This window comes from Heterocephalus glaber, unplaced genomic scaffold (genome assembly GCF_053883595.1).
Source record: "Heterocephalus glaber isolate CG9 unplaced genomic scaffold, H.glaber_assembly_v1.0 deba00001687, whole genome shotgun sequence".
NCBI classification, from domain to species: Eukaryota; Metazoa; Chordata; class Mammalia; order Rodentia; family Bathyergidae; genus Heterocephalus; species Heterocephalus glaber.
Window position 1 is genome coordinate 13950311 of NW_028258412.1, and position 15179 is coordinate 13965489.

At 43.1% G+C, this 15179-nt stretch overlaps 1 protein-coding gene across 2 annotated transcripts in view; it reads right to left on the reverse strand.

Moving 5' to 3' along the window:
• Positions 1–15179, reverse strand: part of Ccdc60 (coiled-coil domain containing 60) — a 203485-nt gene that overhangs the window by 19966 nt on the left and 168340 nt on the right. For both annotated transcript variants that reach the window (XM_087198004.1, XM_087198003.1), the window contains 2 exons: positions 9708–9798; positions 5965–6199 (listed from right to left, as the gene is read on the reverse strand). In XM_087198004.1, coding sequence (XP_087054130.1) covers positions 5965–6199; positions 9708–9798 — 326 coding nt within the window. The remainder of the gene's footprint in view (positions 1–5964; positions 6200–9707; positions 9799–15179) is intronic.

Genomic DNA, 15179 nt, shown 5'->3' on the forward strand with positions numbered 1-15179 from the left:
CATAGAAATACTTCTTCAGAATTAGTTGTTACGGGTTGAATCATGTCTCCCAAAAGATATACTGAAGACCTAGTTTCTAGTAACTCAGAATGTGATCTTATTTGGAAATAGAGCCAATGTGGATACAATGAGTCAAGATGAAGTCATACCAGAGTGCAATAGGCCCTGATACAGTATGACTGGTGTCCTAATAATACGAGAGAGAAACACACACAGGGAAAAGAGGACCATGTGATGTCAGAGGCAGAGATTGGAGTGATATATCTAGAAACCATAGATTGCCACTAAGTACTGGAAACTAGAACAGTCAAGGGAGGCTTCTCCTTTAAAAATTCCAGATAAAGCATAGTCTTGCTGGTACCTTGATTTTGGATGTACAGCATCCATAAATTTGAGGCAATAAGCTTCTGTTGCTTCAAGCCAACTTGGATTGTGGCATTTTATAAAGAAATTAATACACCAACACTCTCAAAAATTGAAATATAAACTATTTTTTAAAAGAAAATGGGAAATTGGAAGTGAACAGTCATGTCTTCTGTGGATACATATGTGCAAATCTCTAGCCCCCTCACTTATTTCTACTCTCTAAATTGGAATTTGATTGGTAGAAAGCCATGAAATCCAGAACTTCCATTTCTCCCAGATGGAAGCTGTCCTCGGTGCTGAAATGCTGCAGTGCGAGGTTGTGACTCAGCGAATGTCTTCACCAGAATTTTCCCTCAGATTTACAAACAAGAGACAGAAGAGGCTTGGAATGAGAACAGGAGGAGGTACACATGCAGACAGCCATTGGAAGATCAGAGGCTTCCCAGGAAATAAAAAGGGGGACTTTTGAGATAATTTTCAAAAAATTCCAGGAACCAAGAAAAATCCTACACTGGCAATGAATGGAATTTATGCAACTGAAGGGAGAGTCTTCAACATGTACTCCCACCAATGCAACCTGTTTGCATCACTAAATGAGCACATATGTTTTTTAAATTATTTTTATTTTTTGGTACCGGGGATCGAACTCAGGTCCTTGCACTTGCGCAGCAGGTGGCGAAACCACTGAGCTAAATCCCAGGCCTGAGCAAACATGTTATATGGCTAGCTCCATGCCACATGGCTAGAGTAAAAATGATTTTTGATTTTCATTTTTTCTCTTGATAGAAAATACTGGTGGTGTTTGTACTATCTCAGAAGAGAGAGTAGAGGGGCTGATGTTGGGTTTGTAAACTTTTGCTAGACCTTTCACATTTTCCTCCCTTCCCTGGAATTCTGAAAGCATATTCTCTTCCTTCTCCACTCACCATACCTGGCAATAGGTCTACCTCTGGACTCCTGAAGTACACTGTTCTGACCTCCCTCACAGCACTGATATCATGGGATGGCAATTTCTGGTTCAAATGTGGGTCTCCCTTTTTAGCCTGTGAGTTCCTTGAGGTCAGAGGACACATTTTAGTTGTTTTTCTATTGGTAGCACTGGCGGAATTCTTGGCACATGGAATCTCAGTCCATAGATGCAGAATGGATAAGTGAACACTAAGGAGAAAAAACTAGGGATCTGGGGGACCCTGAACTAGATCTAGGTATCCATGAAAGAGGGTAATGCTAGTGCAGACACTTTCCACCCTTTTCTGGGTGCCTGTAGGTAACACATGCTCAGATGTTAAAAGTCATACCTGGAAGGGAGGCCTGCAGCCTGGAAGTACCCAAGACCATTTGTGTCCAGCCTTGTATATGAATGCAATAACTGAGGGCTAGGGAAAGAAAGTCACTTCTCAGTAGCTTTGGAGCCTTCTAGGCTGCAATAAATATTAAGATTTGACCATTTTCCACTCTATCTTCAATTTGTGGGCATGGTTTCATTTTGCCTGAATCTAACTTTCATTTCGGTCTTGTCATGCCCACATACACTCTCATCACACATGCCAGAATCCTTGGGGTGTGATAGAAGGCTATTAGTGAGCAAGTGATTGCTGGTTCCTCTTCTTTCTCTTTTCTCTTGGGAACCAAGCAGCAGCAATGGACAATGCTCCCCTTCCTTCTATCCTATCCATAAGCAAACCAGACAAGGTGTGGGTGGATACAGCAAATGACCCCAGTGGCTTGGCACACTGGGCAACCCTCCTAGGGATTACATGTAAAGCTCTGTGCTCAGTGAACCACAGATTATTTTTCTGCTGGCTACATGCCTCTGAGGAGGAATGGTACCAATATAAAATATTACCCCTCATGTATCTGAGCTTAGACATGTGTGAAATAGAACAAGGTCTTGAAAAAAAAAAAGAACAAGGTCTTGGAACTTCTCAAGGTTCCCTGGGAGAATGGACTTGTTTGGAAAGGCTGCAAATGCTACAGTGTAGAGTTTCCCTGATGAAGGTAGCCTCATGATGGATGCTCACACATAGAGGGACCTGCTCGGTTCTCAGTTCCCAAGGCTGTGGAATGCTATGACCCATAACTCAGAGAAAATGGCACCCCAGATTCTCAAATGCCAAGTCATGTCATCAGAGAAAAGAAATTCTGACTTCCTTCCTCCATCTTCCAACCTCAGTTTGTCTAAGAATTCAAACTTCAAATGACTTAAATTCATTTTTTCTTCTTTGTGTGTGTGGGGGGAAATAAGAGAGGTCTTTTTGTTTTATGGGTTGGTTTAAGGAAAAATGTTGTATGGTATAGGGGCCACATTTTTGAGTTCCTATTTAAGTGATTTTTCTCCTGTAATAGTTCCAAGACTGGTAGAAGAAATGACATGAGTGTTAGCTTCTTGGGAATTCTCCTGCCATTAATTTGGAATGGTATCTGTTCACGGAGAGGTCACAACCTGCTGTCTCCAGTGATTTGCACCTACAAAGACTTAATTATGCAGCTCACCCTGGAAATTAGACCTCAGTCAAATGGGGCAGCTCTCAGAATAGGATTCATGAATTCAGAATCAATTTGAGGAAGTTTTAGAAGGCAATGAGAGCCTGGGAAATTAATCTACTTTTGTCAAGGCTCTGACAAATAGGATGGAAGTTAATGTATACATGGAGGAAGAGGGGACTAAAGTAGAAGGACTTCCTCTCTAGAAGTAGATCTCTGATGGAAATGCATTTCTTAGCCATTATTTTGTACTAGGCTGAAGGTAAGACATCCATGCCTGGATGGATCTCACATTCCTTTCTCCCCTTTTCCTTAGCAGCAGAACTATGATTCTTTCTTTGTGGTGAAAGAGAAAGATTTACTAGCTAATTTCCCCAGCATCCTTTGCAGTTGGACATGAATTGGTGATTAAGTTTCTGAATGATGAGATTTTAGTAGAAAGGCAGTATGAAGCTTCTGAGAATGTTGCTTGAATACAGCTGGGTGTGGGCACTTTTTTTTTTTCAATATTAGGAATTGAACTCAGGGTGTTTACACTGAGATTTTTTTTAAAATTAAAAAAAAATTTAAAATTCTTCCTAGATACTAAGTTACTCAGGCTGGGCTGGAACTTGCTATCCTCTTCTCTCAGCCTCCCAGAGTGCTGGGATTACAGACATACACCACCATGCCATCTGCGTGGGCACTTTTATATTTTGTGTACTTTCTTTCTGTTTTAAACCTAAAATGTGGCAGCCATATTGGATCATGTGTCCTACTGAGGATGGCAGAGTAAATAGAAGAAAATGGGATCCATGATGATCATTTGGATTCATTTTACAACCTCTGGATTCACTTTTAAAAATAAATTTTTATCTCTTTTAAGTCACTATTTTTCAGATCTCTGTATTAGCCGAAAGAAGTTCCTACCTGACATAGTGAGATGAAGTTGTAAATTAAATACTCAATAAGAACCAATACAAAATACTAAGAGACTTGAAAAATGGGAATCCTAGGGGAGTCAGGGAAGGCTTTTGAGAGGAGGAAGCATTTGAGCTGGGTCTTGAAGGTTGAGTAAACACCCACCAGACTGAAGAGTCAGGATGAAAGAGAATTTCAAATAGAGTAAATTATGTAAGAACATGGTTTGTTTAAGAAGAGGAAAGTACTGTGGTAAGGTTGGACTACCCTGTCCAAAGTATGGAGTGGGAAAATCTGAGCCAATTACAGGAAGCCTGGGAGAAGGTCAGAAGCAATGAGGAGTCATTGATAAATGTTAAGATCGGCAGTACTAGATCTGACGTCTAACTAGAAAGTTCTCTGTGGCTCATCAGTGAGTGGAGGCAGAAGAGGCAGGGAGACTAGGAAGTTGCTATGCTCTGGACCTACTCCCCTCCTCAGCTTCAAGTCTTCAGGTCTGAGCTTCAAGGTTAGAGCGAGGGAGGCTTTCCTTGGCATCCTGAATAAATCATCCCCACTTCGATCCGCAGTTTCTCTTCAGCATCTACAATTGCATTGCTACTTCTGGTTTTCTTGTCTAGTCTTCCTCTTTCTTCTAAAATGTACTATACTTCAGTTCCTTTCACATAGGGGCTCCACAAACAGGTACTGAAGGAAATCCATATTTAAGAAATCAGGAAGAATCACATATCTGCGGATGGATGAACTTAGGTCCTCTTTATCTCACATAATATTTGTGTTCAGAGAACAGCTTTTCAGGCCTTGAGGACCTTTCTCATCTCCTGTTGACAAGGCGAGGTGGTGAGGTTTTCTTATTGCAGTTGCTACTCTGAGTCTTAGCCACTTCCTGGATGATTGCATTTCTGCCCACGTCTGACTACCAGGGTCTTATGCACACTCTTGGTCTATTTTGACCTCCTTACCATCCTCCTTGGATCTATGCTACATCCAGTCCTTGTTATCTCTGCCCAGCCATGGTTGCTAGACACATTGAAGGTAGTGCCAAAGAATGCTGGCCAAGTAGGCAGGCCTTGGCTTGGATGTCACCAAGGGGAGAGACAGATGGGGACATGGGAAGAAGATATTCTGGGTACCAGAGTCAATAATTTTGCAGACTTCTTCAGGTGCCAGCCTTTCTCTCTCTCTCTCCCTTCCCTATCTTTTTGTATGAGTCCTCCTCTTTCTTTTCCTATTCTTTTTGCTCTACCATCTCAAGCCAGAAAGTTTTGAGAATGAATTCTTTTTTTGGGGGAGGTACCGGGGATCGAACTCAGGACCTTGCGCTTGTGAGGTAGGCACTGGAACCACTGAGCTAAATCCCTGGCCCAAGAATGAATTCTTTATATCACATATAGAATCCAATCACAAGTCTACCTGACTGAGGGCTACAGTCTTCCCAGCTCCAACTGTATGACAAATGGCATGCATGCACATGCATGAATTTTCTTCTTGAGCAAGGGCCCATAACGTTCAATGGATGTTCCAAAAGGTTGGTGTCTCCCACACTGTGGGTTATCGAAAAGGCTTGTGTTGGGGTGAGGGATCATAGAAAAGACAAGCGAGTCTCTGTTTAGAAAAGACAAATCTGTAGAGACAGAAAGTAGATTTGTGGCTGCTTGGAGACTCTGGCTGGAGAGGGAGAGAAACTGCTAATGGATATGATGTTTTCTTTTAGATTGATGAAAATGTTCTAAAATCAGATTGTGGTGATGGATATACAGTTTTGTAAACTTACTGAAATCAGCAAATTATACATTTAAAATGAGTGAATTTTATGGTATGTAGATAACACCTCAACATAGCTGCTTAAAAGTAGATACTGAATTTGAAAGACTCAGGGTGAAAAAAATGATATAAACTGTCTCACTAAATTTTATATTGATTACACATTGAAATGACAGTATTCTAAATAAATTGGGGGCAAATAAAATATAGTTTTCCAATTCAAAAAGGTCAACAAGTGGCCGTGGAGTGCTTCCCTAGGAGGAAGGGCTCGGTGTAATTCGAATTATAGAATGCATTTCTGATCTCTGCTGGAGAAGAAGAAAGGGATCCAAGAAGATTGGATGGGGCTAGGGACCTCTGTGTCTCCATTCTCTGAGTGGGGGTGGAGGTGGGGCAGGAACAGCCAGTAAAGACGTCCAGGCGGAAAGGCACCTCTCAGGTAGGACTTACAGACATGAAGAGGCTCTTCATCCAGCTTGGTCGAAGAGGACTCGTTATCCTCAATGTCTTTGCTGCTGGTCTCCTGGGTGATCAAGCTCTGGGGCTCCTCTGAGCCAGGATTCACAGAGATCATGCTGCTCTGGGGGGAGGACCCCCCGCTGGTCCGAGACAGACTGAGTGTGGAGCCTCGCCAGCTTGGCTTGTGGATGGTGTTTCGAATCACAGGAAGTTTGAATTTCATGGTCTAAAGGAAAGATAGAAGGAGGGATTTCAGAAATGAAAAAAGGATGGAGGAGAAGAAAGGAGACAGGGAAGGTGGGAGGTGCGGAGGGAGGGAGGGAAAGGAAGGTAGAAGGGAAGAGGGGAGAAAGAGAGAGAATGGAAAGAAGAAAGGGAGGAAAAAATAAGGAAGGAAGGGAGGAAGGAAGGGAGGAAGGAAAGAAAAAGTGGGAAAACCGGGCTCTAGGTGTGAATTCTTTCTGGATCCTTCCAAATACCATGCAACATACTGTGGATCTGGAGTGAACTTTTGTCACTATGTGAGATAATTTAAAAATGTGTATGGGCTGGGGATTTAGGTCAGTGATGCCACTGCCTGCCTCGCAAGTGCAAGGTCCTGAGTTTGATCCCCAGTACAAAAAAAAAAAGTATATAACTTGAAGCAAATATGACAGGATTTATTATACCAAATGAGTACTCAGATTGTCAGCTCAGGAAGTCCAATGTGTATATCTAGAACTGGTTTAGACTTTTCTTTTGTAATAACTACTGTGATGACTTTTAAACTGTAGAAGAAGATGGGATGAATATATTTAGCTACATCGTGCTTTTGACCCTGAATTATATGTACCAGGTTCTTCCTCATCAAGTTGATGCCTGGACCTCAAGGATGATGATTTGTATTTGTTGTTCTTAAAGGAACACAATATAGAGACAATTCCTCACCTGATGTTTGGGAAGTGGAGCAGGGGGAAGCAGATTTCTCTGGAGGGGTGGCATTCTTGGGGGCAGGAGCCATTATTGTAGTGGGTGGACAGACCAAAGGACAAGTCCTAGAAGGGATAGGGATCGGTGGGGAAAGTCCTGTGAGGGGAATGTGGATTTGGGGGAGGGAAGGGGTCAGAGAGTACTGGTCACCGATCGGTATGTGTGTATTCCTGCATGCTCATGATTTGTGTCACTTCAGAATGTACTGACTGAGGTAATGTCCTCTTTAAACTCAGGAGCCAAGTTTCTGAGGAGCTTCTTCACTTTCCCAGGCTTCTTCACTTGCTACTCACAGGCAAGGAGAAGAGCCAAGATCCAAACAGAAGTGAGGTTAATGCCAACGCTGATTACTAGGCCTTGGCTGCTCCAGAGAAAGAACTTAAAGCAGGCTGGGAAGAGGGAGACAGAAAGAGAGGGAAGAAGCTTATAGGACTGAAGATGTGATCTCTTTCTGTGTTTGGTTCACTCTCCTCTAAATCTCTAGCAAAGTTCTACACAAATGGAAGAATGCTTCAGAATTCTTGGAGAATTGGGGTTTGAATAGGTTTTAGTGACCTCTCCAAGGGCACATGTGACTGCAATGACAGAAAAAGCAAATACTGGGTTAGCATGTTCTCTCCTTTGACAGATTAGGTGTTCTGTATGAGGCTCCCTCTGTCCTGGCTTTGTACCTAGCCAAGAGCTTGATGGACTGACAGCAAGCCCCTTGACTCCCTGCTTCCCTGGGGAGGGGTGATGTCAGGTCATCTCCTCCTGATTCGTCTAACACAACATGAATTCCTGATGCTGGAAACCAGACTCTTCAGAACAATGTTATCATTGAAGGCTGGACAGATTGTGTCACAAGGGCAGCCTGAAGTCTTCCTGGGAGCCCTGGACTCAGAGCTAAGGGACCCTGGGCAAATCAGACTTCCCTGCCTCAGTTTCCTCATTCATAAGATGAAAGGGATGGGCCGACATGATCTCAGGAAAGCCTTCCACATCTATGGTTCTGTGTGCATCTTCCTCGAGCTAGGATTTCATCTCATGCTCCTGAGGTTGCCATTAATTAAAATTCAATTAACCACTGCAGGCAGGAAATCCAAAGTGAAGGGCTGACACTTCTGATTAATTGAGAGTGGCAGAAAAAATAAAATGCAGGGGGAAGATGTGACAGGCAGTTTCTAGCATCTTGCTTGCCCTTTATTGAACCACTTTCCCTGAATTGACTTAAATCCTCAAATGCTTCTCTAATTTTTTAATATTTCACTCAGGAGCAATGTTAACCAGCTGCTGTGTTCCACTTCAGTAGGGACTGATTTTTTAGTAGCAGAGGAAAAAAATTTTCCTGGATAGTTCCTTGAACTTTCTAAGAAGCAGGGGTTGCAAACTATGGCCCATGGGGAGACATGTTTACCCAGGGTTTTACAAATTAGGAGGTTTTTAACATCGAACTCCAAGTTATTGTTTTTTTCTTGAAAATGATAAACCCTGGGCTCCCACACCCTAATTCACACTGCAGGCCGGGGTTTGATTTATACATTTGCTGGGATATTTAAGTTCGTAAGAGCGCAACTCCAGCAATTCATTCTCCCTTCCTCCGATTTTAGTCATGAATATTCCTGAAAGACATTTGTTAAGGTTTGTGGCTCCTGCTGCTTTGTATGTGCATCTCTGGAGATGGATCCACACAATATCTCCATAGCAACTCTCATGATAAAACAAAGATTCTTACATCTCAGGTCTAGGAGCATCCTGACGAAAAAACGAGAAAACGGTGAAGCTCATTGTGAGGGGCAATGATAATCATGTGGAGAACAGGCATTCGAAGAGCCTGGTGATTAATAAATAGACCCAAGATGAGCTCCTGGCTCTACCACAACCCAGCCAAGGGACCTTATGCAAGTCACTTAACCTCTCTGAGATCCAGCTTCTTCCCTTCCCACCAGAGGATAAGAACAGTGCCCCGTGGGGTCATCAGGAAGGCAGAATTGGGTAATACACCAAAAAAGCTTCCTTAACACAGAACCAGGTCCATTTGTAAGCACACTGAGAAGTGGCCTCTAAAAATATCACAGAAGCACAACGAGGCTCCCCATTTTCACATTTTCAAAATGAGCCTGCCTGTCATTTCTCTGGGTTTTTCACTAACACGAAGTAGGGAGAGACAGGTACTGCATCTATTTTGTGGGTCAGGGACAGGCTCAGCAAACATTCCAGTTGTGCAGTTGGGTGTTGCTCTTATTACTCTGAGTGCACTTGTTTGTTGAGCTGATGAACTGGGAGGTCTGGGGTTAAGGAATAGCTTTGGGTTGAAAAGAATACACCATGTAATATCTTCTCAATAGTGAACACATGTTTTCATTTATAGAAAATCTTGCCTGTCAAGTCACTCACTTTTATTTTCTCACTGAGGGGGAAAGAAGGGGGGGGGAGGGAGAGAGAGAGAGAGAGAGGAGAGAGAGAGAGGACTTATTGATTTAGCAGATAGAGTGAGGTGAGTCCATTTCCTTCTGGTGACATCTTATTAAGCAGCTGCTCAGCACCCCCTCCCTGCTCTATCAAGTAGCGTCCAGCCAAATGTCACTTTTCCTATAATCCCCAGATAACCATTTTAATTAAAATTTACAAAAACCGTCCAACAGCATGTGCTCCGACTTCTCTTCACTCAGAAAACCAACCAGAAGGAAAAAAAATTTCCCAGCAGAGAAGAGATTGGCAACAGCGGTCCCGGACCCAGGCTGGGGCTAGGTTGCCAAATGGCAGAGCCCTGTGGCGCTGGTTACCTTGGATGCTGTGATGAAGTGCTCCCACCTCTGTTCCCTGGACTTGTCCTTATTGACTTTTTTTATTGAGCTCTTGCTTCCACCTGGGTCCCTGAGTGAGAAACAGCTTAATGAGTTTTCCATTTGCAGAGCCTCTGTTTATTATAAGGTTTTGTTTTTAAAAAATGCAATAAGTAGAAGATGAATGGTGGTTGGTGTCTGTTGTGAGCCCCGTCCGGACAGTAGAGACCATTGCTTGCTGAGTGAGGGAGGTGGGATATATTTATATGTGCCCTACATCTATTTGCACTTTGGACTCAGGCGCTCTCTCTCTCTCTCTCTCTCTCTCTCTCTCTCTCTCTCTCTTTCTCTCTCTCCTAGTACCAGGAACTGAACTCAGGACCTTGTAGTTGCCAGGCAGGCCCTGCCCCGCTGAGCTACATCCCGGTCCCTCAGGTTCTCTTATGTGCTCCAGGGCGAGTGTAAGGCTACTCCTGGGAGTGAACTGAAAAGTGTGTTTGTTTCTAAATCTCTGCCTTTTCCATTGACTGAGGTCCCTCTATCAGGGACTCGGAGTGAGTGTTCTGGGTGGAATTGGGTGGGGCCCATGGGGTGGGCTGGACAAGGAAAAAATCACTGGTTTGAGGTTTGTTGAGCTAAAGTTCTCTGGGATGTTATGAGCCACACTTCTCTGTGTTGGTTCTCATCAAACCATCTCAGACTTGACAACTTTGTGACATAGTCATCATCAGCTCATTTTACAGAGTAGGAAACAAACTTGGAGGCTCAAGACACTCAGCCACATGCAGATTTATAATAAAACAAGTGGAGTTAAAGCTTCAGGCCCCCTTCCTATGTGGGCCCCTGCCTCAGAATCTTGGCAATAATTTCATCTTGTAATCTTGTGTTTTTTAAAAAATGTCTTCCTCAGGGTGGAGAGGGTGAAGGGCGCACAGGTAATAGGGGAAAAATAAGAACCAAGATACATCATGTACCAGTACAAGCACCCAATGATAAATGTAAACGTATAGTATTTCTAAAATGTACCAATGAAAGAATAAAAAAAAATGTCTTCCTCACCAGTTAAATAATCTTAGACCCTGCAAAACCTGGGTCCTACTCTCATGGGCTGGGAACTTTCTGGATGGGAAACCAAAATCCCAGCAGCCTCTGTTGGTCACAAGCCTGTAACCCTTCACCCGAAACCTATGGCACCACACATACTGTCAAATTCATGATTTTGGTATTTCAGAAAGAAAATATGCTGTATATGCCATACATTACCATAAGCCCTCCAATAGGGCCCAAGGAAACATCTTAAAATCAAGCAGTAATATTTCTGTGATAAAATACAGGAATATTTACATTCAGTGAGATAAAGACTTTAAGTAGTTTCAAGTAAGATTTTGCCACCAAATCAGTCTGGTTCATGTCCTATTTTTGCTGTCAAATAAGTTATGAAAATCTAAGTTTTCAGAGCTGTTAGACTTTGGACTTGTGGCTTTGGGGGGGAGGTGGCTCTCCATGAGAAGCAAGTGAAGAGTCTCAGTGTGTGATCTTTCTGTTGATTGATTGATTGATCCATCCATCCATCCAACCATCCATCCTCCATTCATCTGTTTTTTACCCTCTTTTTCTCTGCAGAAAGGCTTTTCAGGTGGCTTGGATCTTTTCAATCATTTAACTGGCTCTCACCTAGTACAGCGTGGGGACTTGAAATGAGAAGATGAACAGACCAATTTTGATCACTCAGAGAGGTCTAGATCTGTCAGGATCTGCTGATTGCTGGTTGGGAGGTGAAAGTGCTTAAATATAAGAGGCAAAATGTGATCAAGATAAACCTAAATTATGGCTGGCTTCTCATGGCGCGGGGGATGGAGGGGCAGAACCATAGGCTTTTACGAGCCCACATGAGGAGAGGGGTGTGATTTCCTCACAAGCAGGACCTTGCTGAACATCTACTGGCTCACAGCCAGGGCACAAGAAACACACAGACCCCAAGGTGGAAGTTGGGCTGAGGCAGGTGGGGTGAGAATATGTCTCCAAGCTTTTTGTAAGACTTTATGTTTGATTACACAATAAAAAGCCTTCTGAATAATTAACTGGGAAGCTCATTTAAGTGGGGTCTGCTTTTCTCGCCCCTGAGTAATCAAATTAGGGAATATTTAAAATCCAGCCAGAGGAAGAAGGAGCAGTACTTCAGTCCTATAAACAATATTTAAACTAGCAGCGCTTTTGAAGTCTGATTTAAGGCTCACCAACTGGAAGCTTTAGCATTTCGGCGCTGGAGCAGTTTCTTTTAAAACCACAGGGCTTTTTGCTTTTCACTTTGCTAAGGCGGCCCCTGCTGAGCTGCCAGCCTTCTTCTTGAAGTTCAAAAGCAACCCCTTTCCCCCTTTAAAATTAAATCTGGTCCCAGCCAAGCTTTCAAAATCTTAAATATTCAGGCCCAATTGGGAAAGATGGAATTTTTCCACTAATGCTGACTTCCATGATGACCTGAAATCGATTGCAACTTCAAGAGCAGGCTAAATAAGCTGCAAATGCTTTATGAATCCCACAGACCTTCAAAAGCCCTGAGCCCTGGCGCTGGCAAAGACACTGATAAAGAAAAGCCCTAGTTACACAGAATCAGACTCTCTGATGTTTCATTTTCAGTAGCAAACAAACCAAAAGGTAGATCAATAGAGGGAGGAAAAAAAATAAAACCTCCCAAGGTGCGTTGTCCACCACATACCTCATGGTGAAAGGCAGAGGAAGCTGGTGTTCCTTCCCCCCGGGCCAGGTGGGGAAATCGTTAGTGGCATTCACCAAATAGTCCTCCCACGTCTTTCCTGTTCCCTGGAGTCAGGTGTAGCTCTGTGACTTGCTTTGTTCAAAAATACACAAGTGCAAGTGACATGGGGAGCTTTGGGTGGATGCTTTGTGAGTCAGTCCTGAAGACTGTTTGTTCTGCCTTGTTGATGACGGAAGCCTGGGTTGAGATGGATCCTCTATCAGTCTGGTTCCCCATGTGGCTATAATGAGGAGTGGTCCTGTGCTGGATGTGTAGGCTGAGCACGAAACCAGCTTCTGGGGGCATTAAGCTGCTGAGATTTGGGTTTGTTCACTATGGCAGCTAAGCCTAGCTTACCTAACTGATACCCCTCATTTACTGTCTGTGAGAGTCTGGGCAAGCCTTTCAGAGTCTCAGAATCAACCAAGTGTTGTCTTGGTGGTTAAACTGGCTGTTCAAGTCCTCTATCTGACCTTCTTCGCCCTACATGTGTGACTTTGTGTTAAGTTATTTAGCCTCTCTGAGCCTCAGTGTCCCTGTCTATAAAACGGAGGAACAGTGAAAAGAATTGGGGGTTCATGGAGGCTTTTTTACAGAGAACTCAGGTCAGTTCAGCTAATCACATCAGTAACATGCTTTTTTCTAACATAGATCTTAGGGTTGCTTCAAGGAGGAGCTGGTGCTGGGGAACGAGTCATGAGAAAGGAGAAGTAGCTATCATTTTCATACCATCACCTCTCCTTGGTAAAGATTGCTGGGGGCTTCTGTTTGCCAGAAATCAAGGGAAAAGGGCTCTGAGTAGTCTCATCTCTTTTAACTGTGCTCACCAAGTGCATTTTGTTCCTGGTGGTCATAATGAGAATCAGAGCAATTTTCTCAAATACTTAACTCTCACATTTGAGACTCGAATTTGCTTCTCAGGGTGGGCGGTCAGTTGGCTGGTTTCAGGATGAAACCATGTGTCCATTGCTGAGAGGAAGAATGGCTGATTCTGTACCAGGAAGGGGGCAGAGGTCAAAGCTCTCTGATCTCCTAGGCCAGGGGCCCCATCCCGCCTCTGTGATGATAAAATAAGCTGAGCATCCCCATGCTTTTCCACCCAGAGCTGTTGCTGAAGTGCAAGAGTGGAAAACGGATGTAATGAAATCAGTGTGAAGAGGACAGTGGGGGAGATCAGAGATTTCTCTCCCATCTGAGATTCTCAGTCTTTCCTTGATGATCCAGTTTAGAAGCGAAGTCCCTACCCCCATCACTAAAATGTCACCCATCAATTTCTTCAGGACACTTATTGCTGTTATAAATTATCTTGAGTATTCCCTATTTGGTATCTGTTTCTCCCCTGGCGCCTTCTTCAGAATGGAAGCTTTGGAGAACAGGATGTGCTCGTTTTTTTTTTTTTTTTTTAACTGAAGTAACCCCAGCAGTGGCTGGGAAAACCAGAGTTGGAAGAAAAGGAGACTTTCTTGGTTGGGGGTTGGGACCACATGACAAGGAGAAACCACTTTAAATGAAAAATGCTGTTATGTGTGTTGTGAATGATCCTGCGTTGTTTCCTGAAAGCGAAAACTTGCATAAAACTTGATCTTGAAGGTTAAGCATATATTTGTAGGTGGTAAAAGCTCCTCAGGAAAGGCTCAGCAGTGGTGGGATCCTCCTCATGTATTATGTTAAATACAAAGGTTTAGCTGCAAAGCAGTATGTGCAGAATGGCATTTTTCACTATTGGATAAAAGAAAATGAAGTTTTATATATTATGTCATCTTGGTAAGTGGGTTTCTTTTGTATCCTGGGGACCCTGTTATAATGTACTAATTTGTAATGATATAGTCCCTTTCTTTTTGAAGAAGGCCACCAGATTATCATCAAATTAATTGAAGACTTTGGGCTTTAGCTGTAACAACAGAAACACTCAGTGAGTGGTTAATCATCCAAGCTTTGCAACCAGACCAATTGTGTTCAAATTCTAACTTACCCTTTGCTAACTATGTAAGTGGAAGCAAATTCCACAAATTTTCCAAGCCTCAGTTTCCTTACTGGTAAATTGGAATGAAGAAATAGCATATGTGCAAATGGCAGCTACTGTATTATAAAATAATAGATGACTTTAGGTGTTTGTGTCATATTTGACTTATCCAAGTGTGGTTGCCTTTTAGCTTTATATATTTTTCTAAGGAAGGAAGGTTCCTTATGCCTGGGGCAGACCAGTCCTTGAGTCCCTGGACTCTCTCAATAAATGTTAGGTTTATTGAGAGTTCTCTAGAATGCAGATTCTCAGGCCCTAACTTAGACCTAATGAATCAGAATTTACATTTTAACGTGATCTCAGGTGCTTCATAGGCAGATTATTACCAGAAATGCCTTGAACTAAGGTGCATGAAAGTGTCTTGTACATTGCCAAGCAATAAACATATACATTATTATAATTTTTTTAAAAGCCAGTATTCCACCTGGCTGGCTTCCCCAGTTAAGACTGAGTCCAATCGTGTGTTTCTGGGACAGCCCGAGGCAATGAGACTTAGACCACTGAGTTGTTCCTGAGGCTCTAGGGGACAGCACAGGGTCTTGGGAACTCTGGGAGGCAGGTAAATTGGCAACTCTACCACCTTGGGCCAGGCATTTTTCCTGGTTTTTTTTTTTTTTTTTTCCCCCACTGTGACTAAGGAAGATGGCAGGAGGGTTGGGGAGGTGGCACTAGAACCAGCAGTATTTGCTTCTAG